This window comes from Arvicanthis niloticus, chromosome 21 (genome assembly GCF_011762505.2).
Source record: "Arvicanthis niloticus isolate mArvNil1 chromosome 21, mArvNil1.pat.X, whole genome shotgun sequence".
In the NCBI taxonomy this organism is placed as follows: domain Eukaryota; kingdom Metazoa; phylum Chordata; class Mammalia; order Rodentia; family Muridae; genus Arvicanthis; species Arvicanthis niloticus.
Window position 1 is genome coordinate 18,738,286 of NC_047678.1, and position 26,624 is coordinate 18,764,909.

Genomic DNA, 26,624 nt, shown 5'->3' on the forward strand with positions numbered 1-26,624 from the left:
AGAGGTGTGGGCTATGGTTGGCCTGACATTTTGACTTAATACACCAGGTAGTCGTGTGTCCCTAACCATCCCATCTGGTTTATTTTCCTAAACAGAGGAGGAATACCGGTCGCAATTGGGGGCATAAGAAAGATCCTAGGAACGCTACATATGCTTGCCGTCATTGAGTCTACTGGAATATTTATGACCACAGCAAAGGTCTCACCGAATGAGGATAGAGGCTGAAGTTCATATGCTCTGGGGTCCGAGTACTTTAGCATTTATATAGTAAGATTTCAAGATTCCACTGTTTTAGAAAAATGAAGCCATTTCCCTTTAAATTGTGTTCTGGGGTGCATTCCACAGGGACCGAGATGACAAATACTCTATTTCGCGCCCTGTTGCTATGCCCTGTGCACACACAGACAGCACTGACTGATGCTGGGGCTCAAACCCTGCTCTGCAGGGGCCTCCAGCAGCCACTTAGTAAATCATAACTGGCTCACAGGCTCCAGCCCGTGGACGCTCCCTGCTCTACTCTGACCCTATACTGACTGCTGGTTAAAATAGTTACTGCAGGACTGACCTGAAAACATATATACAGTGAACATTATGGAGACTGAGCAGATTGTATTTATGTGTATAGGAATATGTGTGTGTGCGCGCGCGCATGTGTGTTTGTGTGTGTATGTGTGAACAATTAATGAAAAAAGAGGCTATGAATTTGAAAAAGAGCAAAGGGGGTTATGGGAGAGTTTGGAGGAGGAAAGGGAAGGGAAAATGATGTAAATATTGTCTCAAAAAATAAAATAATTTAAAAAATAATTACTGCACACACATGTGTAATGTGTATGTGATTGCATATTTATCTTTATAAAGTATAGGTATGGCTGTGGGATTTGTGGGTCTGTGTGTGTGTTTGTATGTGGGTCTCTGTGTGTTCGTATATGGGTCTGTGTGTGTGTTCATATGTGGATCTGTGTGTGTTTGTATGTGGGTCTGTGTGTTGTGTTTGCATGTAGGTCTGTGTGTGTTCGTATGTGTGTCTGTGTGTGGGTCTGTGTGTGTGTTTATATGTGGGTCTGTGTGTGTGCTTATATGTGGGTCTGTGTGTGTGTGTGTGTGTGTGTATAAATGTAATGAATTCAGTTAATCAGTTTCTGTTTTCACATTCTCCTTTGTGTCTCAGAGATAATTATTCAATCTGCCACTTTTTGCATCCCTTCATATCTTCTTCTATCATGAACATTTTTATTTTTCTCCTTTGCTTCTTTTCTTGTTGTCCAAAAGATTAAGCAGGCAGTCCCCATATTATGTGCCCTTGTCTCGTACAGGTTAGCATTGATGGGAGTGCACCGAGACACTCACTGGTGACCTTCATATCTCAGGTCTTACAGACATTCTCCCCTGTGTCTTCCAGCAGCCGTTGATCCCTTAAGCCATGCACTGATGTTCAGCAGCCTGTAACTACCCTGTAGTTCCAGATCCAGGGTATTTGATGCCCTCTTCTGGCATGTGCAGGCACATGGGCGCGCGCGCGCGCGCACACACACACACACACACACACACAGACTTAAAAATAAAAACATATCTTCAAAAACAGAGAAACATACAAATGAATACAATAAAAATGCACTCCTACCCCACCTCCCCATAGGCGACCAGTGTTGATATTTAAATTCTTTTGGAGTCTGTGTTCTCATATATCACTTTGTAACTAAGTGCTTTGCTTTTTTTTCCCCCCTCATCTAACAGTGTATCTGAGATGGATTATCTTATCAGTATGCTGAGGCTCTCTCTCCTCATCTCCCCCTTTCAATTACAGATGCACTCTATTCTATAATGAATAGCATTCTACCTTCGCTTATTTAATCAATTTCCTGTGGGTGGATCCTGCGCTGCTTCTGGTCCTTTGTTACTGCAGACAACACTGCAGTGAATAAACATATATGCCCCCTTCCCGAGGGGGACATAAGTCAGGAAGCTTCCCTCAGGAGACTTCCTACACATGGACATCATCTTCACAGCTCGCTTTGCATCTGTGCCCACTGAGCTGGCACGGCTTGTGATCATTAGTGACTTTTCCTACTGTGCTGTCACCAGGCACCAAAAGGAAGAGGCGTACGTACAGGAGAGACAGTTTACTTTGGCTCACGGTCTGATGGAGTCTAGTCCACGGTGGCAGAGAGGCTTGGAGGCAGGATCGGGAAATGGCCAGTCGCTTTGCATCCACAGGATGGAAGCAGAGATGATTGCTGTGACATGTTTACTTTGTCCTTTTCATTCATGTGGACTGTCGCCCACAGGTAGACCCTCCTCAGTTAAGCCTTCTGGAAACCCCATTGTTAACATGGCCAGAGGTGTGCTTCCGTAATAACTAAATCCACTCAGGTTGACAGTGAAGCTAACCATCACATGGTGCCGCCATTCATTGGCCATGGGCTCTCACGGGTCATGGATTATGTCCGTGTCTTCCAGTCTGTGCTGCCCACAGGGGCTGGGTGTTAGCCTGAACAGAGGAGGCCCAGGCAAGGAGGAGTGGGTGGTAACTGGATACAGGTGACTGGGTGGCCATGCTGCCTAGCTTTACGTCAGCTTGACAAGAGCTAGAGTTATTGTAGAAGAGGGAGCCTCAACTGGAAAAAAAAAAAAATGCCACCACTAGCTCAGCCTATGGGTAAGCCTGTGGTACATTTTGCTAATTGATGATTGATGTGGGAGGGCCCAGCTCACTGGACGGTGTTACTCTGGTCTGGCGGTCCTGAGTGCTATAAAAAGCAGGCTGAGCAAGCTATGTTGAGCAAGCCAATAGGTGGCACTCCTCCCTCCAGATTCCTGCCCTGCTTTAGTCTAGAATGGACTGTGATGTGGAAGTGTAATCGAAGTAGACCCTGTATCGCCAAGTTGCCTTTGGTTACGGTGTTCTATCCCAGCAACAGAAACCCTGACAGAGACAGTGATGCCAGCCTGTCCTCTAGTTGTGTTCTTCAGGGTCTCAAAGTAACAGGTAACACTTTGGGCCTAGGTGGCGCCTTCCTCTGTTTGTTCCCGCAACTGGTTGGTTCCCATGTAGGGGACAGAGGCAGCTCAAGTCCTAACTAAGATCAGTGTTCATGCAGACAGCCTCCTTTGTCAACCCAGATGCCTCCCTGGCAGCTTGTCCAGTTCAAACTAGCACCGCACCGGGCCTTGTGGTAGCTGACAACGGTGGAAGACCTAAAATATTGACGCATTGCTGTCCTCTAAAAACCCAGCAAAATGGAGGTTTTCTGCTTCTCAAGGGAGGAGTTTTTAAATCATATGCTTGCGGTGCTTCTGTTAGGAAACGTATTCCTAAAGAACCATGCATTGTTTTTGCTACACGGGAGGAGTAGACTGATAACCACAGGGAAGATTGACAGCTGTGTTCATTGCCGTCTAATGCTCTCCGGGAAAGCGATGAATGGGCAGGAGTCTCTGTTGTCAGGAGTAAAACCTTCACTCAAGCTAGATTAAGCGGAAGCAGGGACATGAGGCATTACTCCTCTCTGGACTTCAGGCAAGGCTGGCTCTAGGTGCTCAGAGGACACAGGACTCTTGCCCTCATTGCCTTTCAGTTTCTACAGAGCTTCATTCACTACAGTTTGGAATGCAGCAGCTCCTGGCTTCTTAATAAGCTTTTGTCCAGTGTCTGGATCAAAAAGGAACTCTGATTTGTCCTGCCAGGCTCATGCATCTAGTCCTGGACCAAGGGTTTGGGTTGTTTTGGTTTTTCTTTTGTTTGGTTTGGTTTTGGTTTTGGTTGTTTTAGGTGTGGATGTCTTCAGCCATTTTGATTGTTGGAAATTCCAGAATGATAAATGGCACAGCAGTTTGAAACAGAGGCAGGTGGTACTCCACACACAGGGAGGCGCGTGTCCCCTGATGTTTCAAAACTTGAATGCATGGTAAAAAGTACCTGAATTGCAGACCCGGGTAGGCAGAAGCAGGCCAGGAAAGGATTATTGTATTAAATTTTCGGCTTTTGTGTCTGTTAGAAAATTTGTGTAATCAATCAGAAGGTCTTTCTTAAGGCCCCTCACAAGGAAAGGAGTCTTTTCTACCTTGATCTGAGAGTTCTCAACAAACAGACATTCTTGGCCCCGATTGCTCTCTATCCTGGTTTTCTGTTTTCCTTTTGGTTGTACAAAGAAACCTTAATCCTTCCTTCCCTCCAAGCTGAGGGTGGGGAGAAACACAGAGTGCTTTACTTCCACTGTGTCTTTGTGCACACAGGGTGCTTTACTTCCACCGTGTCTGTGTGTACACAGTGTGGTTGGAGGGGTAGAAGAGATAGAGAGGGGCCCTCAAGTCTCCCAGTTTCTAGGACAAAAGCCTTGAAAGTTCTAGCTGGAGAGAGAAGGGTGAGTGGGGATGTCCCATCTGAGCCAGGTCAGATGGAAGGGCACCCCAGGTGGGTGTTGTACCCTGAACTTTGATGCAGATGTGAACGGGGGGGGAGGCCCAGATACTCAGTGCTTTATGTTATCTGCTAATGCCAGTGATGTCTGCTGTCTCACTTAACTGTCATGGTAGTGTTCAGAAGCAGGTCCTTTTTTTTTTTTTCCACATCAACAGGCCTGGACAGAGTTCTGACAACATGCTCAAGGTCACACTGGGGTCACCAGCTACATATGCTGGTTTGAGAGTCTGCTTTTAGATAAAACTGGTCACTTGTATGTGTTAGTGGGGGGAGATAAGTGTCCAGTCTTCTACTGTCAACTGCAGGACCTGTGAGCATGTGTTTAGTTGTAGCCTGTACCAGTGAGTGCCTGTCTCCCTTCCCTCAGTAGAGGCCCCTCCCATTTTCCTGCATCTGGGAATGATGGAGCCTAGATGAAACAAGATGTGACGCACTTTCTTTTTGGGGACTTTATGGAGATAAGTCATATCCAATGTTCACTGGCAGTCAATGATGACTGTATCTATATATTATTTTACATAAAGCATACAGTAATATTTAACTCGTGTTAGACAATACTGAAAATTTTTATGAATTACTTATTTTGTTAGGTGTGTGCATGATATAAAGATAAAAGAAATTTCACTTATTTTTAGGAAGTATTTGTTGTTTTAAAGTATTTAAACACAAAAATATCTCAATATTTTTTAATGGCTTTAATATACTTCAGGAACAAACAGTGAATTTAATGTAAAGTTAAATGGTTACCTGTGTGTGCCATTGTTAAATGGTTTATTTTCTGTATGTTCGTAATTTTTCATAATAAAATGTTGTAAAGGCCATTTTCTGTCCCTTACTTTATCCCCAGTCTGAAGTAAACACAGCCCCATAATCTAGGGAAAACACACAGATAAGTCATTTTGCTGTAGTGGAAGATGTACCTTGAGGGACTGTGGTTGGATGGAGGCTGGGAGCAGAGGTAGGACTTGGCCTGGGAGAGTAGGCTGGGGAGATGAGACACCAGAGGATTCAACTCCAGGTCTCCCAGGTGCCCAGGCGGCGTGTGGTGAGCAGTTTCTAGTCAGTCCTCAATCTTATAAAAAAGAAGCAGTTGGTCCTTCCAGGAGGGGCAGCTCCTTGCTCCTCTATAGCAATGTTTATTTCTGTGCTGCTTTGTAATATTAAAAACGAACCTCCATCATAGTTTGTCAGACATCTTCTCAGGATGTGCACTGTTTTTAACAGGCGTTGCATTTGTCATCTCCGATTCCCTTGTACATTTTTTTTTCGAAAGGGGAGAGATCCTGTGATCTCATCGGTTTTACATGAAAGTTCATTTTTCAGACATAGCCGTGGAATGGATAATCAGATTCTCCCATCTCCCAGTAGCTTCTTCTTATTTGTGTTTTCCCTTATCAAAATAGCCAGCGGGAAGAGGCACAGCGAGTGTTCCACTTTTGTTATCTTCTCTAACTGTAAGCTAACAACACTGCCAAGGACTCTACCAAATAAATCAGAGACCTGTGCTGGGCATCTTTCAATAGAGAGATCTTTGCTAACCAAAAGGCCAGGCTCCCACACATTGGTTTAGCTCTCTGTATTCCCGATAACCTTCAACGGAATTCCTTTCTTTACTTCTAAGTTGTTGTCATAGGAACACATACTCAGCAACCTCGGGGGTGACTCCCTAAGTTTTGGGGAGGATGAATTGTTCACACCCATATATCCATGGATGCATCACACTTTTCAAGCTGGTAAGGGACTGTAAAATGAATCTGGTACAGCTCTGTTAGTGGAAGAGACATTCACTTTAACTGCATAGTCAATTCTCAATTAACAAGGGTAATGGAGTGGAAGGAGCTCACTGCTAATCAAAAATCATGGTGAATATCAGATTATGGTCAACACTCGATTTCCTGAGGGCTGATTAACTGGTTTGCAGGTTAACTGTGTTTACGATACAGTGGGCCTTAGGATGACATCCCGTGGTAATTGGCCAGCAGCTGCTCAGCTGACACCTGCCCACCTTCCCTATCCCAGGGAGAAGATTTCTCTCGGGTAGGGTCAGGTGGACCAGCACATCTTGGCTGGACTGTTACTACAGCAGTGGAGATAATGGTTTTGGGTGTAAGAGATGGCAGTTAGAGCTTGTCCTACCAACCGCTTGAGCAGTGACTTGCAGTGGCAACCATCAAATTACCAGAGGGCTTTGTGAAGCTCCGGACTGCTGGACCCCAGTCCTTATTCCTCACTGAGTGGACTTGGAATGGGACCTTGGGATTCACACTCTGAACAAGTGCCCAGCAGATGCTGATGCTTCTGGATTTCAGAAGGTGCTGCCTCCTAAGTACTTTAGCATCTCTCGGGAGCTTTTAATAGCTATTATTAGCTGAGTGCACTTGGTCAGAGATATGAAAGGCTCCTGGTGCAGGACCCAGGCAGGGCCAGTGTTCGGACTCCCCTGGGTTTCTGTTGTGTAGCAGACATTGATAGCCATTGCCTTACAGAGTGCTGCCTATGCTTCAGACATCTACACCGCAGGTCCACAAACCTGCACCTTAGACACTCATCTTAGACACTCAAAACCTTTACTGCTTATTTTTAAAGGGAACTGCCCAGGAAGAATGTAATATTGTATAGACAAATAATGGGATACCACTCAGAAAAGAAAAAAAAAAAAAAGAAGCAGCAAACTATGGATTCAAACCATCATGTGGATCGTGCCAAGGGAAATCAGACAAATACAACTGTGTGTGCGATTCTGCTTCTGATTAAGGTTCTAAAGGATAAATCCATGATGGGAAAGCAGCAGCGGTGGCTTCTGAATGGGGACAGTAAGATTGAATGGGATAGACATGGGGTCTCTGGGGTGAAGAGATGCTTTGTTTGCTGATGGGAAGGGCTGGGCTGACATGCCTGTATTTGTCCACATTCATAGAATGGTGTCTCCCAGATCCCTGTATTCCACAGTATGTGAGAAAGGCAGGGGAGGTGAGTGTAGCTGGTGAGAGTATGCAGGTTGTAGGGCTGGGAGCACCATTGTCAGCATCTAATGTTACGTGTCAAAGAAGTGAACTGGATCAAAGAATGGACAGGAGGCAAATTTGTAACAAAGTAAGAATTGTGCACTTTGGGACATGGGCAGGCAGGTGTTCCCTTGGTAAGTCTTTGAACTTGGCTGCGTGTTTGAAAATCTTTTGTCATCAGGTTGGTAGGAATTGACAGATACACTCAACACAAGTTTTCACCCACATGCCTCACCTCTTCTGTGTGTTGCCTCCCAATAAGTCATGCTAATGATGGCTGTGCAGGTATTAGGTAGGCCAGAGATCTAGAGGCTGAGCCTGGAGTGTAGATCAGGGTCACTCATGATGAGCTGTCATATGGTAGGGGCAGACCAACCCCTAGTCCGTTTTCTACTGCTGGGTTTCTTGTAGAGGAGAATACCAAGGTATTTCCTTCTGTCATCTGTGCTGAGTCCTTGGGGGTTCCCAGAGAGGGTCACCTGGAGAGCCAGCCCTGGAGAAGGAACAGAGAAGAAGCCATGCCAGATATGAGCCACACATCCCTTGGGCTTTGTCACAAGTGGGACTGTCCTCCCACCGCCGCTCCTAAACTCAGGATAAGTCAAGGCTAGCAATATCAGGGCATGTGTGTACTCATCTGGGAATTAGGAAGGTTGGGAAAGAATGACCCAGGCACAGTTGAGAGGTTATAGTATGATGCCATGGCACTATCCAGGGACCACACTAAACCCTAGCAGCTACCTCACCTTCAGCAAATCCAATGCATCTACAGCACACCTCCATGGCACACCACAGGACAACCACACAGTGTACCATAGCATACTCATACCCCCCAGAACACCTACCATATGTGCGCCGGAGATAGCCAAACGTGCTTGTGTTAGACTCTCCTACATCCCCATGGCTCTCTCACAATGTGTCTTATTTACTGTGCACAACATCGTGTCCACAAAAGTGTATATCTCCATCACCTGCCCTCACTCCATAGCATCTTCACAGGACACTCTAAGGACTCATGCTTTGTCACAGCCCTCCCTGTTGGACTCCCCCAGCATCCTCTACACTGCAGACTCCTGTGATACCTCTTGTGACTCATGCTTCCATCAGGCCACAGTTTCCTTCCGTGACACATCCCTGAGGGAAGCCTCAGAGGGCCCTGTCTGTGCCCTTGGGGGAGGCTCATCCTGGGATCCAACTTCAGTAAGCGCTTGCCTGCTTTTACCATCCTTACTTTTGCAAAGCATGAGGTGTCCTGGGGGAAGAATTTATGATTGATGTCTAAAGGACCGTTAACGCGTTGATTACATCTATTATTTCTGACAAAAACCAAATGTGCCTATCATGAATACCAAAGTGGTGGGGGCTGCGGTGGGCAGTCTGGGCTCTTCAAGGCTCCTATCACCTCCAGAGATAGATGGAGTAAGTGGTCCCTCAGGTCCACCGGAGCTGCACATGCTCTGTAGGAAGGAATCTTTGAACCAGGCCTTTGGCCTCTGAGTTCCCATCAGAAACAAGAGGGCCTGACAGCTTTTCTCTGTATGGTGGTAGCACAGAGTAAAGATAGTATGCAGGGCAGCTTAGGTCCAGGCACAGAATATGAGTTCAAAATCATAAAAGGTACCTCTTAGATAACAATGTTTAACTGTTGTTACTATCGTTGTTTCTATGGCTGTGATTTGTCTTTGTTACCATAGGAGTAACTTCTTTTTCCTGCATCCATAATAAAAGCATACCCTGAGACCAGGGACTGTATGAGCTCTATTCATCTCCATCTTTCAGGACCAAGTAGGTGTACACAGACCTCAGGGACCAGGATGGTGTGGGCAGTGGTAGTTTCCTCGTGAGCCAGCCATCCCAGAAACAGCCTCACTTAGCTTCTCAGAGCTGCACTTTCGAAACCAACCATCTTCAGAACACATTCTCATTTCCATCTAATGTCACATGCTAATTAAATGGGCCATTAAGATGCCAGTAGGTCTGCAACGACCTGTGGTACGATCTTTTCACTTTCAGCCAGTGACCTAAACTCATTGCTTCCTACCTACTACCAAGGCTTGTCTTCAACCCCATCCCCAGCCACCCCCCTTCAAACATAGCCCTGCCCCAGACCTGCTGGGAAGAGGCCCCCATACCAGTTAACAGGGTGGCTCCAATCACAGTAGGACCAAGCACTGGAGCTGCAAGCGTGCATCTGAATTATAGACATTGTCATCTTTAAAATGTCCTCCCTGAGGGGCAGAAAACACATAAGCTAGAGAGCCCAGCAGTCAAGGGGGAGGGCTTGCTTGTCACCTAGGGCAGCCCAGCTTCTAGGAGCTGTTCTTGGAGTCGAAGTTCCTGTGACCAGCCAAGCCCTTGGCTGGCTGCAGTCTTGACCAGGTTTAAGGTAGAGATAGCTGCTTCGACGCTGCCCACAGCTTGCCTGGCATTGTTTGAACTCTTACTATTTTGTTGCCCCAGGCAAAAGGATGCAGCTATGCTTGCATCTTCCCTCCCTCTGTGGCTCGAGCACTTTAGTAATTTAAAAATGCTTTCCTCCTTCTTCATCTGAAGAAGTAAAAATAATTATAATAGAAAACGGGTAATTTGCAGCTGCGATGCCAGGCTGATAATCAAAAACTTGTAAATGGAAACATGAGCATATGTTTATCACTTCTTGAAATTAGAATGCAATTGAACAGAGCTGTGGCCTCTGAAAGAGGGCATTATGGGAGGGAAGGCAGGTGTAGTTCTTAGCTGGGAGACCTGCCTGCTAATGAGGGTTTTAAGCTACCTTTGTCTCAGGAGCAGTGAATAAAGAAGGCATCCCAGAAGAGGCTCAGCTGTTCAGGGGAGCCTCGGGTAATGGCCTGAGGATTGACCACACCCTTAGGAAACGGCTCTCCAGCCACTGTCCCCAGGATCAACTTTAACCTTGGCAAGCTAGACCTCTCTCCATCTTCGCTACTATGCCTGCCTTCCTACCATCCCAGCATGCCCTAGAGCCCCTTACTTTCCCAGATTTTACCAACACCACGTCTCAACTCCTACTCATCCTTCAAAACTCAGAGCGCCTTTTACTTCCTCCTGGCCGCTCTCCCTCAAACCGGCTGGGCCATGGCCCTCTTCCACGCATCCCGACTCCTTCTGTTCTCTTTGTGCCAGCTCTTGCCAGTCTGTGTTGTGTGTGATCTCCTAGCAGTCGGCCTTTCTACCTATTTCTAACTCAGACAAGCCACTTTGCAGGAATGCGCCTTACCCTCCGGTTCCTGGCTTATGGTAGGCAAAGTTTGTGATATGTAAAGGTAGTTAAGAACAGCTAAGGACTTTGAAATATTTTTTTAAGTCCTTCTTTGAAAACGAGCTGACAGGACTTAGTGATAAGTCCCACAATGCCTTCCATAGCCAGTTGAGCAGTGCAAAGCCTCTGTGTCCCTCTTCTCCTCTGAGCTGGGCAAGAGATGGATCATAATGTATGCCTGTTCCATCTTCAAGCCAAATGGACAATTGGGTGGTGAACACCTCCCACCCCTCTGCTGTAATCAGGACAGCAAATGTGTTTGCTGCTCTCCTCTCCTTGTGATATTATTAGAAGTCTGAAGGGCTCACAAACACTTTCAGCATCCAAAGGAGGTCAGTCCTATTACTGAATTGTTTGCAAGCCTGAAAAATAGTTTGTCCTCTTTGTGCTCTTGCTTTGAAGCCCAGTGCCTAACTCAGTCTCCCTGATGCGTCCCTAGGCCCCGCTCCTGTTCTGTCTGTGGCCTGGCTTCTCATTCCTCCCCTATTCCAGTTTCAGGCCCATGGATAAGGGAGCAACATGTTTCCCTTTCAGTCTGCTCCTGGTTTGTACTTGGCTTTATTTTTTATCAACAGTTTATTGCTATATAAATTGCTCTTCATCTGGCATTCTGTTACCTTCTCCTTCTCCTGAACCAATGGAAAAGACAAGAATGTTCCACCATATCCCCTGCTTTGAGCATCTCACCTGTAAGACAGCCAATAGAGGCATTCCAGAGTCATCCTTGTTGGATTTCTTAGTTACAGTTTCATATCGAGGATTTCTATTGGTGATGAAACACCATGACCAAAAGCACCTTGGGAAGGAAAGGATGTATTTCATCACACATGACCTGAACACAGCCCATTGTATAGGGAGATCAGGGAAGAAACCTGGAAGCAGGGAGTAAAGCGGAGACCATGGAGGGGTGCTGCTTGCTGGCTTGCTCCGCATTGCTTGCACAGCCTGCTTTCTTATTGCACCCAGAGCCACAAGCCCAGGGGTGTAATCGCCCACTGCCAGCTGGGCCCTCCCATGTCAATCATCAAGCAAGAAAATGTCCACAGGCCAATCTGGTGGGGTGTTTTCTCAGCTGAAGTTCCTCCTTCTAAAATGACCCTAGCTTATGCCAAGTTGACATAAATCTGCCCAGCACACTTGTTCACTGTCCCAATTTAGACCCCTGCTGTGTTAGCTATCAAAGAATTAATTTGGACCACAAGGAGGGAGAAGAGCTGGGAACCAGGTCTCATGTGCCCTTGTTCCAATACCTTAGCTTATCTCCAGTGTGCTGACATACAGACTAGCAAGGGCCAGCCACTGCTGTGGTCTGGCCTCTGTCCCCTTGCCCAGGAATATCATACCACTCTGGGTCTGAGTTAAAACATGTTGCTGATGCAGGATGAATGGAAGCAAGATGTGGAAGGCTGGGTCACCAGCCTGGTTCTGTGTAGGAGTTCTGGGAGGGACAAGCTGGACTGTGGCATGTTCCACTCAGCTAGCATTTCCAAGCCAAGGCTCTGTGCCAGTTCTGTGCAGGGCACAGAAATGGGAAGGCAGCAAGCTGAGCCCTCTGCCCACACCCTGCTGCTCCTACCATGTGGGCTCTTATTTCTAGACAAATCTGTAGTTCCAAAAGATACTGGAGCCAGTTGTACTTAATTATTGTAGTCACACAACCTTATTCAGTATTATAGAAGCTGATGGACTGGGAGCATGGAAGGAAAGAAATTTTGAGCACTGAATTGAATACTATGGAAAGAGTCAAAGGTGGGGAGAGCTACCCTCTCATTCACCTCAGAACGATGATTAGAGGTAGACAATTCTGGACAACTATCGCTTACGTTTCAGAGGTCACTCACTTCTCCATCTCAGCCTAAAGCCAGGAGTTGTCGCTGATGAATATAGTGTGTGGGAAGTCCCATCCTGGTGTAACTCAGCACCCTGGCCCAGAATCTAGTGACCTTCTCCTGCCCATTTTAATTTGAACCTAGAGTTCACTTAGGCTTTTTAAAGGATTCTCTATTTTGCCCTTTTCTTTCTGATGTCCTGTTCAGTGGGTGACAGTCATCACTGGGGTGGGGCTAAGGGGCTAACTGCTGGAAGCTGGGACTACACAGGGTCAGCAGAGCCAGCTCAGGCCCCTGCTAGGCTCTGGACTAGGAGCAAGAGGTGATGAACAGTGTTGAGGGGCTGCACAAAGGAGTGGAATGCCACAGCCTCCGAGGGAAAGGGACCTGGCCTGGCATTGGGCAGGGGAGGGGAAGTGGGTGCTAGTGTAGAATGACAGTGGCAGAGCCGTGTCCCGGAATGGGGGTGTATGACTTGGTATGAATGCATTGAAAATAAGCAAGAGCAATGTTCAGGATAGTTTTATGATAGTGTTTCATTATAGCAATAGTAATCCTAACTAAGACAAGCTGGTACCAGGAATGGGGTATCACTGTGACAGACCTGACCATGTTTATAGGAGGACTGTGGAAGGACTTTGGAACTTTGGGCTAGAAAGGTCGTTGAGTGCTAAGAGCCCAGTGGCACATTCTTTAGGAGCTTGGAAGGTAAGAGTGTTGAGAGTAGTGCAGAAGATGGAGGCCTGGCTTGTGAAGTTTCACAGGGAATTTTAAATATTCTATCAGGACCATTTGCTATTTTGAATTAAGATTCTGTCAATTTGGCCAGCTGGGACTGAAGAGTTGGCCACAATTAGCAAGAGACCAATCAATACCACTGAAGTGAAACCTTTGTGCTACTGGGACAATTGATACTGGTTAGCTGGAGCTAAGAAATTAGCAATCATTAGAAGAGACCAGCATGGCTGAAGTGAGATCTTCTGGGCAAGTGTTTCCTCAGGGTCAGCACACAGAACCTGGGTTCCAGAGGTGCCTCATGCTGACATCGAAACTTGATAGTGTAAAAGTTACCCAGGTGGTACTGGTTTTGAAGGCACAAAAGGGAGAGCAGCTGAGGCTCAGCACTGTGTGACAGGGCTGGAGTCCGTGAAGAGTCCCAGGGAGAGGCTATTGGTGAAAGTGCAGCCCAGCTGCAGCAATGGACCACAGTAATTTTCCAGTTATCAGTGCCTTGGGATGATCACCAAGAACAGCAGCAGTTGTGGAGTGGAGCCAGCCAGTGCCTAGAAGACAAACCATGTGTGCTGCAGAAGGCACAGCTGGAGAAGTGACCCAAGGGCCTTGGAGAGCCGAGAAGACAGTGAGTGAATCCCAGGTAAGTGACAGTGAGTTTATACTGCTGGAGTTTAGTTTTGTTTTGTTCCGATTGTGATGGGCCCTGGTTTTTCCCTTTTGTAGTAAGAAACTACTTAATTTATTTTTGATGTTATAGAAGCTCCTGGTTGAGAGACTTTAAACTTTAAAAAAAATAAAAGAGTGAGATTTCGGGGGTTTTACAAAGAATTTGGATTTTAAAAGAGGATATTTTTTTCTTTTTTCAGTATTTTTTAATTGGATATTTTATTTACATTTCAGATGCCATCCCCTTTCCCCAGTTCCCCTCCCTAGAAAACCCCTATCCCATGCCCCCTTTTCCTTTTTGCTTTTGTACAATTTTTTTTAAATGTTAATCAAAGGCTTTATAAGTTTGGTAATGCTAAGAGGATATTTTTAAAGAGACAACTTTTAAAAGTGAATTTGTAAGGCTATCGGACTTTTTAAGATTGTAAAGTGATGTATATTGTAAAATCTTTATTAATGTGCAGTCTTGGGAATGAACAAGAAAGGAAAGGTTGAAACTTAACAGTAATGTATTTGTGTGTCAATTTGACAAAGGGTCATTTGGGTTGAATAGTTTTATGTCAACTTAACACAGTCTAGAGTTATCTGAAAGGAAGGAAGCTCAACTGAGAAAATGCCTCCATAGATCCAGCTGTAGGCTGTTTTCTTAATTCATGATTAATGAGGGAGGCCACAGCTCATTGTGAGTGGTACCATCTCTAGGCTGGTGGTCCTGGTTTCTATAAGAAAGCAGCCTGAAAGCCACAAGGAGCGAGCTAGTAAGCAGTACTCTGTGGTCTCTGCACCAGCTCCTGCCTCCAGGTTCCTGCCCTGCTTGAGTTCCTGTTCTGGCTTCCATCAATGGACTACAATGTGGACGCGTAAGCCAAGTAAACCCTTTCCTCCCAGACCTGCTTTTGTGTTACAGCATTTTGTCTCAACAATAGTAATCCTAACTAAGACAAGTAGGCTCTGAGGTGACTGAGTGAGTAACAGTGCTGCCGTTTGTGAGGAATTGGAGTCAGAGTAACTACACTGAAGGACACAGGTGAGGGAAGAGCCCCAGGGAAGGAAAGGAAGCCGACAGCTCCAGGCCAGATACATCACTAAAAAGGGTCCAAGGCAATAGTGTCATTTCTTCAACAAGCATTTATTAAACACCTTCTGTGTACAACCTTGAAGGCCGTGGATATAAAAACAGTACATTGGTCTCAGAGCTACATGGGGACAGCACAAGAACAGGGTGTCCACTTAGCCTGCCAGGAGTAGAGTTGATGAAGAAGGACAAAGTCAGCACAGTAAAGACATCCATCCTAGCACTGTGAACTTTGGCAGGTCATGAGTGTTGGATAGCCAGCATCAGGGTCTGGGAGAGAGAAGGGAGCTGACAGGGAAGTTAGGCCAGAAAGAGGACTCACAAGGACTAGATGCAGTAAGAGATGTTGGTGTCTTAATGCAGATGTTTTCATTCTTGATGCTGATTCAGGAAGATGGTGGCCACCATCCTGCTGGTAAGTGACCTGTTAGGTACTTATAAAATAATGGCTTGGTTCACACAACCATTTAATGGCTTCTGTTTTTAATTATTTTCTTAGCTGAACAGTTTTTTAAATTATGATGTTTTTAACAACACCCCCTCCCCACTCCCACCCCCCACGCACGACTTTCTGTTCTGTGACCCACTGAGAGGTGTGAGATTGTTTTGCACTTGAATTTAAAAAGAAAAATGCATTCCCATCTTATCTGCAAGATGACTTCTTAGGAACCAGTTCACCTCACCATGTGTTTTTGTAGGAGGTAGTGGACACAGAACATGACAGAGTAACACCTGTCATTTGTGACCTTTGTGAAACAGCAGGTCCTTGAACTTGTCCTAGTCTCTGTCCTTCCTGAGCCAGGGCAGGATGTGCTTCACAGAGGGGCAGCAGGTCCTTAGGATATAACACAAAGGGCTTCAAAGTCCAGAATGGATGGCGGGGAAAGTACTTTCCTACTATTTTACCATTCAAATATCAGGGGAAAAGGGCAGAGAGGCTCTCAGGAAAACAAAACTACCCTTAGCTCTGCTGCAGTGTCCCCAGCCTCCCTGGTAGGGCATGGGAGGGCAGGTGGGTAGGGCCTATTGGATCCCCACCCTCTCTCCAAGGGAAAGAGGCTCTGGACCACTCTTTTGCTTTTGCTTTGAAATTAGGGTGGATTTCATTTGTTCCGGGGAGTTTTGTGATTTGACTTAAACACACTGCAATCGGTGCCTGGGAATAGGAGGAGTCAAGCCTTCTGAGAGCTGGTGGATAGCTGATAGGAAAAGACGTTGCCACCTCTTGTTTAATTTGTCCATACCCAGCCAGCAGACCCCTAGAGAAGCTGGACAGGTAAGGGTCCAATCCTAGCTCAGCTTATCATGAAACCTTAAGCAAATTAGCTCACAACTCTGGGTCCCACTCTGCCAAGGTGGAGTAGCAGCATCTAGTTGACATGATATGTGTAAAGATAGGGTGTGCTTTATGTGGCTGGTAAAGGCTTTTACTCAGATTACACACTAACTCTACAGCTTTTCTCCAGGACTTGGAATTACTCTGCCCTTAGACAGAGACAGCTAGGCCATAGCAGCAAATGTGGGCCACCTTCATTCTGAAATCAGCCTTGGAGGGGTACCTGGGTTCCTCAGGAACCAGGTCAGCTGCATTACCTGCAGATAAAGTGCTACATGTTCCTAGCATCTGTCCCCTTAGTATCACATGCCAGGCTGACCTCTCGGAACAACTTCTAGCTTTTGAATTATTGCCATGGATGTATGTGGAATCCTCAGTGGAGTTTTTAATCTATTTGGTTTTAATCTTATGCAGATACTACCATTTGAAACATAGGGCCTTCTTAGGAGAGTCAAAATAGAGGCCATGTAGCTGGTGTCATTATTTAGCTTCTGATATGCAAGTTTTCCTGTCTGGAGTGTTTCCTGCTCAGCAGGTGTTTGTATACCATGCCTTCCATCCAAGTTCACATACAGTGACCCCATAAGGATGAGTGTCCTACGTCCTTAACCACTTTCTACGGAAAACCCAGTTATGCTTTCAGAACACTCGTGATAAAGGCACTACATTTTCTTAGCTCCCAAGATGTCTTCCTTTTATGGCTGGAAAGCTACATTGGATTAAAGCAGAAAGTTATTTTAAATAATCACTTCTTAGTTAGTAAAGTGAGGGGATTTTTCTTTTTTGAAAAGCCATGTAGAGTTTTCTCTGGTTTTATCTTGAATCCTACGGTGGAGGGGAAGTCAGACCTTCCCATCTGGAAGTGGTTGTGTAATTTCTGAAAGAAGACGCATCTGTTTCACTTAGCGTGATGTTTGTGGTTTCTGTCTCCCGGAGGAAGGGAAATGGAAAGTCATTGCCCTGGATCCTTTTTAATCTTGTACCTCTCGCAGTGTCCTTGCCCTGCCTTCAGAGAGGGAAGCTCTTCTATGTGTGTCCCCAGATGCCTGTCTCATTGGGCTATCTGCGGTAGCGTGGCTCTCACAGATTCAGCGACCCACAGTTTGGAACTGAAGAGCTTGCTTTATGTGTGGTGGAAATCCCAGTGCTGAGCTGGAAGTCTGAGCCCGAAGCTCTGATCTCACCCTGACTAGCTTCTCAGACAACCCAGACTAAGCAGCATCCTGAGTCTTCTCAGCAACAGGACAGGTGGGGTTTGACTCAGATGTCCATGCTGCAAATGGAAGCGCAAAATAAACGAGACTAAACTTGAATTCACTGTGACTCATCCTTCAAGATGGAGTCTCTGGACCATAGAAAAGCCCAGCTCCTGATCCTGGTTATCTCTACGACAGTTTGTTTTAACTATAGGAGATGAAAGTCCTGAAATTGCTATTAAGGCATCTTAAAGTGTCAATGCTTTTAAGATTTGTGGCAAATCTTAGCAAAATATACCTTGAAGAATGAGCAGTTCGTCTTATGTAGGAAAAAGAGGGGCTTGGTTTCTTTCAGTAGGCAAAACCCAGTAATGTCATGAAATGCCATCTTAAGTAGCACGTGTATAGGGACTTGTGGCCGTCAAGTGGCCCCACAGATTGTGTTGCACAGTACAGATAGAATGGAGCAGAATGATACAGAGTGGTGTATTTCACCACACTCCTCAGAGCAGCTAAAACTAGAAGCCTCTAAAAGTAGGTAAGGAAAACTCATTTCAGTTTGAAATTACACATCTATAGCTTAAGTGAGTTCACTCCTCTTGCCTCCTCCCAGCACCCTTTATCTTTCTGTAGAGATAGTGGCTTACTAGACATTAGCTATATGCTACAATACATGTATAAGTGTGTGTAGATACATATGTACTGAGCATCCTTCTTGTGTGTTACACTAGCGTTGATTGCCTAGCCTAATATGAGACAATGCTACAATCCTGCCTGAAACTTCTGTCTCCTCATCTAATATTTACTCGTTACTAATCTGCCATATTAATATATATATATACATAGATATGTGCATGCCAGTCTTTTTAACAGCTATATAAAATCATGCAGAGTTTAACCAGTCCTCTGTTTGCAGACATATAGATCTCTGACTTAGTATTATTGTAGACAAACCTTCAGAGAACAGCCAGCTGATAGGTTCTTGAGGATAGCTGGTCACATTGGTTAATAATTACATGTCATTTGTTTGAGGATGTGCTTCCTATACACACACAGAGAGAGAGAGAGAGAGAGAGAGAGAGAGAGAGAGAGAGAGAGAGAGATAGCTGCACTATGAGGTTAATTTGTGGGGCGTTTCTTAACTCTTTGGTGTTCTCTGTCCACTTGACACTTACTTGTTCAGATGTTAGTTTTAACATCTGTTCTCCCTGCTGTCTACTTCCTGCTTCAGGAGAGAACATCACCCAGAGCTAAGAGATAGATGCCGAATGTTAAGCTCTCCTGTAGCCCACTTGCTGAAGGCCGAAGTTGAATTGTGTTAAAAATCACCAAGGAGAGCATGAGGAGATGGTTCAGTTAGTGCATGAGGATCCAATTTTGGTTCTAAAGAATCCATATTTAAAAAGCCAGGTGTGGCCATTCATTTATAATGCTAGCACAGGAAGGGCAGAGACAGTCAGAACCCTAAAGCCCACACATACATATTTTCTCTCTCTCTCTCTCTCTCTCTCTCTCTCTCTCTCACTGAGGAATTACAGAGTGTTTAGGATAGCTATTGTAGAGAGTGACAGTCTTTCTACCGACACCTCTGTGGTACCAGTTTCTAATAGCTGCTACAACCAAAGAGTACCAAACTTGAAGGTTTAAAACAACAGAAAGGTCCATATTTACTCACAGTTCTCAAGACCAGAAATCAAAAATCAGGATCCACAGCCCCAGATCACAGTGTCAGGGACACATTCTCGTGGGGAGCACCCAAGAGTCTGTTTCAAGCCTTGGCGGCTTCCAGCACTCAGTCTTGATCAGGGGTTGTCTAGAAGAACAGTGCACATAGAATGAATATTTATTGAAAGAGGGAATTTCTTAGATTGGCTCGTACAGTACTGGCTGGAGAGTCCAGCAGTGGCTGTCTGCACACTGGAAAAGCTGAGAACCCAGAACTGCTCAGTCTGTGCAGAGTCCCAGACTGACCTGGAAACCTGGAAGATTTCCAGAGAGCCCTGGTCTTCAGTACACATTGGAAGGCTAAAGCAGTGGAACCCGGTGTCAGTAGAGGATGGTGGCTGCAACTGCACCAGTGATAATGCACTGACCAGCAAGAAGCCAAGGCAAACAGGCATACACTGCTTTTTACCTCAGACCTCTATTTGCAGCCTGCCAGTTAGGAGGTGCTACCTATTCAGAGGGAAGAAGAGCTTGTCCTATCTGTAGCAAGTCCTTTCTGGAAGCCCCCTCACAGACATACAGAGGTGTGTCTTAGCTGATCCCACTTTCCATTAAGTTGTCAATCAAGACTGTCACACGTGCCTTAGTTTGTGACCCTGTCACTGCTGTCCTCAGTGTCGGCCTCCCCCAGATCTTCCTTTGTTTCCTTCACACAGCTTTATCTTTGTATCAAATACCCTTTTTCTCTCCCTCTTAAGGGACACATAACACCTCCGTCTCAACAGCCTCAATGACATCTGCAAAGACTTCTTTATTTTAAATAAAGTAACAGTTAGTCTGGGGTCTAGAATACAATATCTTTGGGGGACATTATTCTGCGTGGGGTTTTGTGTCTTAGTTTTCATCAGATTTTAAGTTATGACTGGGGACATGCTTGATGTTACCTTTGAGCTCTGTGGAAGAGTGTCTGTTCACAGAGAAGCCAGGTGTTTTGTGCAGAAAAATTGGCCTCAGAGGTGAGGTGGCAGAGTCAGGGTCAGACAGAATCTCTGGCTGACATACTCCTTGAACCAGAGACTGCCGGCCTGAACAGCATGCATTCCTGCTCAGCACACAGCCTACTGGCCTTTTGATTAGAGCCGCCTAGCTCCATGCTCTGTGTACAGACTGAGAGGAAGTTGTGAAGCTACCAAGCTACCTGACTTTTTTTTTTCCCCCCCTTTGGAACAAACTACATTCAAACAATGAGATAATTTTCAGACTATCCAGATGGACACATGGGTGTTCTCCTAGTGTTAAAAAACAATGGAAGGTCTTGGACAGTAGCAAGGACAGAAGGCCAGGAGAAGCGCATGCCTGTGAGGCAGGAAGCACCATTGAAACACAGGATGAGCTTGTGAGCACACATTGATCTGACAGTGCCCAGCGTCCGTGCCTTCTGACTCCAGTCCTGCCCCATGAAAAGCTTGTTAACAGTTTTGGACTCAGCCCTGCCCCTGGTCATGTGAGAGCTAATGGCGTATGCTCCCATTTCTCGACTTCACAGCTCCTAAACTGTGAAGCTCAGCATACCGCGTGGATTCTAGGATTTGGTCCAAATGGCTCAGACTACTGCCTATTTCAGCAGAACTCCCTTTGGCCAGGGCTTGTTAATATATTATAGAGACATTAGGACAGCAGTTCGGGAGCGTGTAAGGCAGGTGCTGAGCATGGCTCCCTGAAGCACTCCCCAGCCAGAGAGGAGTGATCTGAGGGATGGAGAGAGATGCTGGCCGTGTCAGTTCAGAGGCTATTGTACATGGGGACCCCGAAAGAACCTTGACTGTAAGGCTGAGCTGCAGAGATACTATTGTATCAGCTGCAACAAGCTTGTAGAGCTTGAGAATGAACACATTCTTGGGGGCTTGAGAATGAACACATCTGCCTGTCAAAAGGACAGCACCATTGTGCTCTCAGCAAACATGAGTCTCCACCTAGGGTTTGTTGGTATCAAGTGTAGATTCGTAATCTCAGTGAGGTCAAGGGCAAACTCTGAGAGTATTGCTAGTGAGTCCCAAAGAATGGATGAAGAAGAACCTCAACTGGCCCCCTTCACACTCAGAGAGGCTTTCGTCATGACTGTGGACTGCCCGGCAGCCAGGTCCCATTTCTGTACGACACAGCAGTGATTACACATCCCGTTAAATAGGTGTTGGGTGAACATAGTTAAAATTATTAATTAATCACAGCCTCATACTTGGCTCGGGTCTTTGATTTCATAGACCGTTGCTTGGATTTGCTGCCGTCTGTTCACCAGCATGACAGTCTGCTCATAGCTCAATAAAGAGAAGGTAGGCTGCTGGGCTTCTAGTGTCTAGAGGAAATGATACTGCATGAGGCTGAAGAGAATGGCTCTATACTTGGTTATGTCGTCCCCAGCAAAGCTCTTAACCTAAGGTTAAGTGTCAGCCTTTCCCCCTTCTCCTCCACTGTGTGTGATGCTCTGTTCTGCCTTTGTGGAGAGCCTGGCTGAGTTTCTACCTCTCTGGTATTTTGAGGTCCTCATAGTGTCCTCTTGTGGCCTTGAGAAATTTGGCAGCAGCAACAACTTTTTTAATATAAGGGCAAGTGAAAGAATGAACAAATGGAAACAGATGTTCTTTTTAGCATCCATGTGTGTGCTTATGCTATGTGTGATGTACAGTGTGTAGGTATATATGCTGTGTGTGATATACAGTGTGTATGTGTATATGCCATGTGTGATGTACAGTGTGTAAGTATATATGCTGTGTGTGATATACAGTGTGTATGTGTATATGCCATGTGTGATATACAGCATATAAGCATATATGCTGTATGTGATATATAGTGTGTGTGCGTATATGCTGTGTGATGCATAGTATATAAGTGTATATGCTGTGTGTGATATACAGTGTATGTGTATGCTGTGTGTGATGTACAGTGTGTGGGTGTATGCTATGTGTGATGTACAGCATGTACGTGTATATGCTGTGTGTGATATATATATATATAGTGTGTGTATCTATAATACTGTGTGATGTACAGTGTGTAAGTGTATATGCTGTGTGTGATATACAGTGTGTACATGTATATGCTGGGTACAGTGTACAGTGTGTATGTGTATATGCTGTGTGAGATGTACAGTGTGTAAGCGGATATGCATGTATGATGTATATAGTGTATATGTATATGATGTGTGTGCAAATGTGGGTGCTTTCATGCCATAGCACATTTGTAGAGGACAGTCTTGAATGTAGATCCTTGGATCTCACCATCCACTTTGTTTGAGAGAGTTTCCTTGCTTACAGCTGTGTACACCAGACTAGCTGACCTGCAACCTTTCTAGGAATTCTGTTCTGTACCCCTCATCTCCCTGTGCAAGTACCGGGATTACAGACCCATGCTTTGGGGTCTGGCTTTTAGGTAGGTTCTGCAGATTTGAACTCAGGACCCATACTAGTGTATTAAGCGCTTTGCTCGCTGAGGAATCTCCACAGCCCCTCTATGTTAGAATTCGTATATTTTATTTTAAAGCTTGTCTAAAAATAACCAGTCTAAGAGGATTTGAGATCATATAGGAAAGACAGCTGTCACACCATATTCTTTGGCAGGTTTTGTCTCTTCATTGCCAGACTCTTTCTTCCTCTAAACAATAAGAAGTCTAGCTGACCTATGAGTTCATGAGACAGACATGGTCACCAACTGCTTAGCTCCACATGGTTGCCTGGAACCAATAACTATTGCTAAAACTCCTGGAAGCTTTTGAGGTCCAATCAAGCACAGCTCTGGGTGCCCTACCTTGCCCTTCATCTCCAGTCCCCCCACAGGCTCTTCACACTGGGCTCAGAATTCCCTAATCACCATCCATACAAGGACAGCTGGGCCACACTTGCAAACACAGTCTCCTTTCTCTGAGTTTCTTTCTGTCCGAAGTAATATATTTGTGTGGCATATGGAGCAAGTGTGGTCAGGACTGTGGACATCTTCCTGACATCCCCCTCAGTTCTTTCCCTGTAGTATTTCATGGGTCACCAGGGCAGTCCAAAAAAAAATTTTTTTTTGAGTTTCTCAAGAATGGTAAAGGAGCTGAGAGGTCACCCTCCTTACAAATTACTAAATTGGCACAAGACAGCCTCATGAATACTGAAAGGAGACAAAGGAATCTTGGCCAGAGGCAAAGGATATTGCAGCTGTAGCAACATCTGGGTATCAGGATTTTCTTGTGCCACCACCCTGGGCTGTAGTTCCCCATGGTCAAGAGAACTTCATAAGCAGTGGGTGTGGTTACAAGGGAGGAGCCCTGTGCCAGCTGGTTTTATGTCAACTTAAGACAGGCTATAGTCATCTGGGGTGGAACTTCAATTAAGAAAATGCCTCCAGAAGACCAGGTTGTAGGCAAGCCTACAGGGCATTTTCTTCATTGGTGATTGATGGCCCTGGCCCTTTGTGGGTGGTGCTATCCCTGGGCTGGTGGTCCTGTAGTCTATAAGAAAGCAGGTGAGTAAGCCATGAGGAACAAGCCAGAAATCAGCTGTCCTCCATGGCCCCTGCATCAGCTTCTGCATCCGGGTTCCTGCCTTGATTCCCTCAGTAGTAGACAGTTAACCTGGAAGTAAGCCGAAATAAACCCTGTCTTCCACAAGTTGCTTTGGTCACAGTGCTTCATCACAGTGATAGTGACCCTGACCAAGACAAGCCCTATGCCTTGAGAGCCCAAATATTTTATGAGTGACAAACTTGTCTGTCCTTTGTTTCAAAGACAGGCATCCCTTTCTCATACTATTCAGCAACCGCATCTGCTTCTGTCCCAGAAGATGACACTGTCTCCACCTCCCAAGGCAGAAGGATACTGCGTTCACTGCACAGCATCCTTAAGATATTAACATAAGATAACACTGAACATTCGATGCTCTGCTTATAAGATAAGCAGAAGTACAAATGATCCCTGGAGCACTGGCCCTCAGTGCTGTCCTTGTCCGAACTCAGCCGTACAATCATGGTCCATACATGCTGTTCGCCTTTGCCTCTCTGTTGCTGTGATAAAACACTCTGACCAAAAGCAACTTGGGGAAGAATGAGTTTGTTTGATTTACATTTCCAGGTCATAGCCAGTCATTGAGAGGAGTTGGGCAGCAACCATAGCAAGAAGTGGAGCAGAACCCACAAGGAATGCTGCTTACTGCTGCACTCCCTGGCTCTTGCTTAGATAGGTTTCTTAACCAGCCCAGAGGCCCCTGCCTAGGGATACTGCCACTCACAATAGACTGAATCATCAATCAAGATAATCCCACACAGACACGGCCACAGGCCAGGCTGAGCTGAGCAGTTCCTCAGCTGGGACTTCCTCAAATGACTCTAGGCTGTGCCTACTAGACAGCTGAAGCTAACGAAGACATGTTTTACACCTGAGCATGCCCTGTGTTTGGAGCTGGGGGATACGAATAAAACACATCTGCTGCCCTCAAGGAATATACTGTCCAGATAATGGATAGAGAATAAAGTATTGTGGGATTGACTATAAGGGGAAGGAGTCAAGGGGATGAAGACCAGAGGATGAAGACCCCACCCCAACTTGGAAGGAACAGGCTTTAGGAATCACCTAGTGGAAATGGGCCCTCAATGCTATGGTCATTACTCTGGTTTGAACATTTGAGAGTGAGCCCAGTACTCAGGGTGTACAGGAAGCAGGTAGGGTGTCAAGGCAAGTGCAAGGGCAGAGAACAGATGACTGCCTGTTCCAGTTGGGCACTACCTGGTCCATGGTATCATCCCCTACTGTCATGAAATGACTCCTGCATTTTTCTACCATAAAGAAAACCCAAGAGCAATAGCAGTGTGAGACTGCTTTCCTAATCGTGAATGGAGCTTTGTGCCCACTGCCAGACCAGAGCAGAGGCCCTGTACACAAACCCCAAGTTAGACATGGGCACAGGCTGCAGAGAGACTGACTCTGCTAAAGCCTTTGGTTGGGACTGGGAATCAAGGTCCTGGGATGGGGCCATCCAAGCATTGACATGTTTATAAATTGGGAAAAAAATGTAGGTTCAGAAGGGAGCTGGCCCCCAGCTAAAGAGGCAGGAGTACTCCAGAGCAACAAAGGACAAGGCAGGGTGTGCCCTGTGTTGAAAGCTAAAATAGAGACAGGTGGATGGTAGCTAAGCCTGGGGCTCTGCTGTTTTCATTGTGGGATATTTCTTCCTTGGTGGCTCTTACCTGCTCCAGTCTGGACCATTCCATGATGGGCAGTTGCTCCCAGGCTCAAGTTTGATCTGCTTTTAACCTTTTCCTTCAGAAAACAAAGATTCTTTCTATTAATTACTAGAGCCCACGAGACCCCTGCCCCTGGGGTTTCAGTGTAGCAGGCAAGGGAAGGATGACACCTCCCAGTATAGCACAGACTATGTGTCATCTTCATTAGGTCCAAAGAGGAGACTGACTTCTAGGTAGGCTACCAAGGGATACCGACCAGGAGAGATGCCAAGAAAGAGGCACTTGAGCAGATGAAGGGGAGTGAATAGGAGCCCAAGAAGCAGGGATGCTCAAAAGCGATGTCAGGTGATCACATCTTGGTAAGGAAGTGGAGGACATGTGGGCAACAAGGGGTTGCTTAGCGACAAGTGGGAGACACAGAATGAGACCTACGTTTCCAAAAGCCAGAAGCCAGGAAGAAGATGTGCCTGACCAAATGAGTGTCTATGAGGCTGTGCCACCAGACAGACATAAGGGTCAAGGTTCCATACACTACACACGTGGCCAATGTCTGGGTGAGTAATTGAGCCTAAGCTTCAGGACTGGGTCATCTGCTTAGCCTGTTGAACGAGGGCCAAACCTATAGCAAATGGCTAATACAGAGTTTCTGTCACCTTAACAGGTGTGGGAGACTTCTCTGGAAAGAGGAGGGGCTGCTTCTCTCCGGGAACAGCTTTGTATGTATGTGGTGGGTCCCCACTTTCCATGTCTGCCTCATGAGATCGCATCCATGCCAAGACCATGTCATTGCCATGCCCCTTGACTTCCCTGAGAGCACATGGTCAACTCTTTATTCCTTGAGGTGGCCTTCTGGGGACTGACCGTGTTCATTGTCTGCTTTGTCTTTGCTGGGGTCAGGGATTCAGGTAGCCAGAGTTTGTTCGTTCTCTTGTTGGCTATCAGAAACCCTTTGATAGAGTAAGGTAATGAATTCCTGAAGTAAAGCAGCTCTCTGAAGGAGAAAAAAGTGAAGGATTTCTGTAAGGACGCTGGCCATCTCTGAAGGCTGGCTGTGTCGGAATAAGCACTGGGGTGACAGAAGGGGAGATGTGGGCCTGGGGGCTGGCTCAGTCAGACAAGTCTTTCCCAGGCAAGGAAAGTTTGATTTCCAAAACCTATGTAAGAAGCCAGATTTGATGGCACACAAGTGTCATGGCAGCTCTAGTAA

The 26,624-nt window shown here is 45.9% G+C and overlaps 1 protein-coding gene across 6 annotated transcripts in view; it reads left to right on the forward strand.

The window, feature by feature from the left end:
- The window catches only part of Nmnat3 (nicotinamide nucleotide adenylyltransferase 3), a 111,485-nt gene that overhangs the window by 11,368 nt on the left and 73,493 nt on the right, over nucleotides 1–26,624 (forward strand). Inside the window, exons 2-3 of one of the 6 annotated variants that reach the window (XM_076917967.1) lie at nucleotides 13,755–13,909; nucleotides 14,724–14,795. The exons of 4 other annotated variants lie outside the window; for them this stretch is intronic. In XM_076917967.1, the coding sequence (XP_076774082.1) occupies nucleotides 14,776–14,795 (20 nt within the window). In that variant the 5' untranslated portion in view covers nucleotides 13,755–13,909; nucleotides 14,724–14,775. The remainder of the gene's footprint in view (nucleotides 1–13,754; nucleotides 13,910–14,723; nucleotides 14,796–26,624) is intronic. One more of the 6 variants, XM_076917968.1, reaches the window with a different exon arrangement.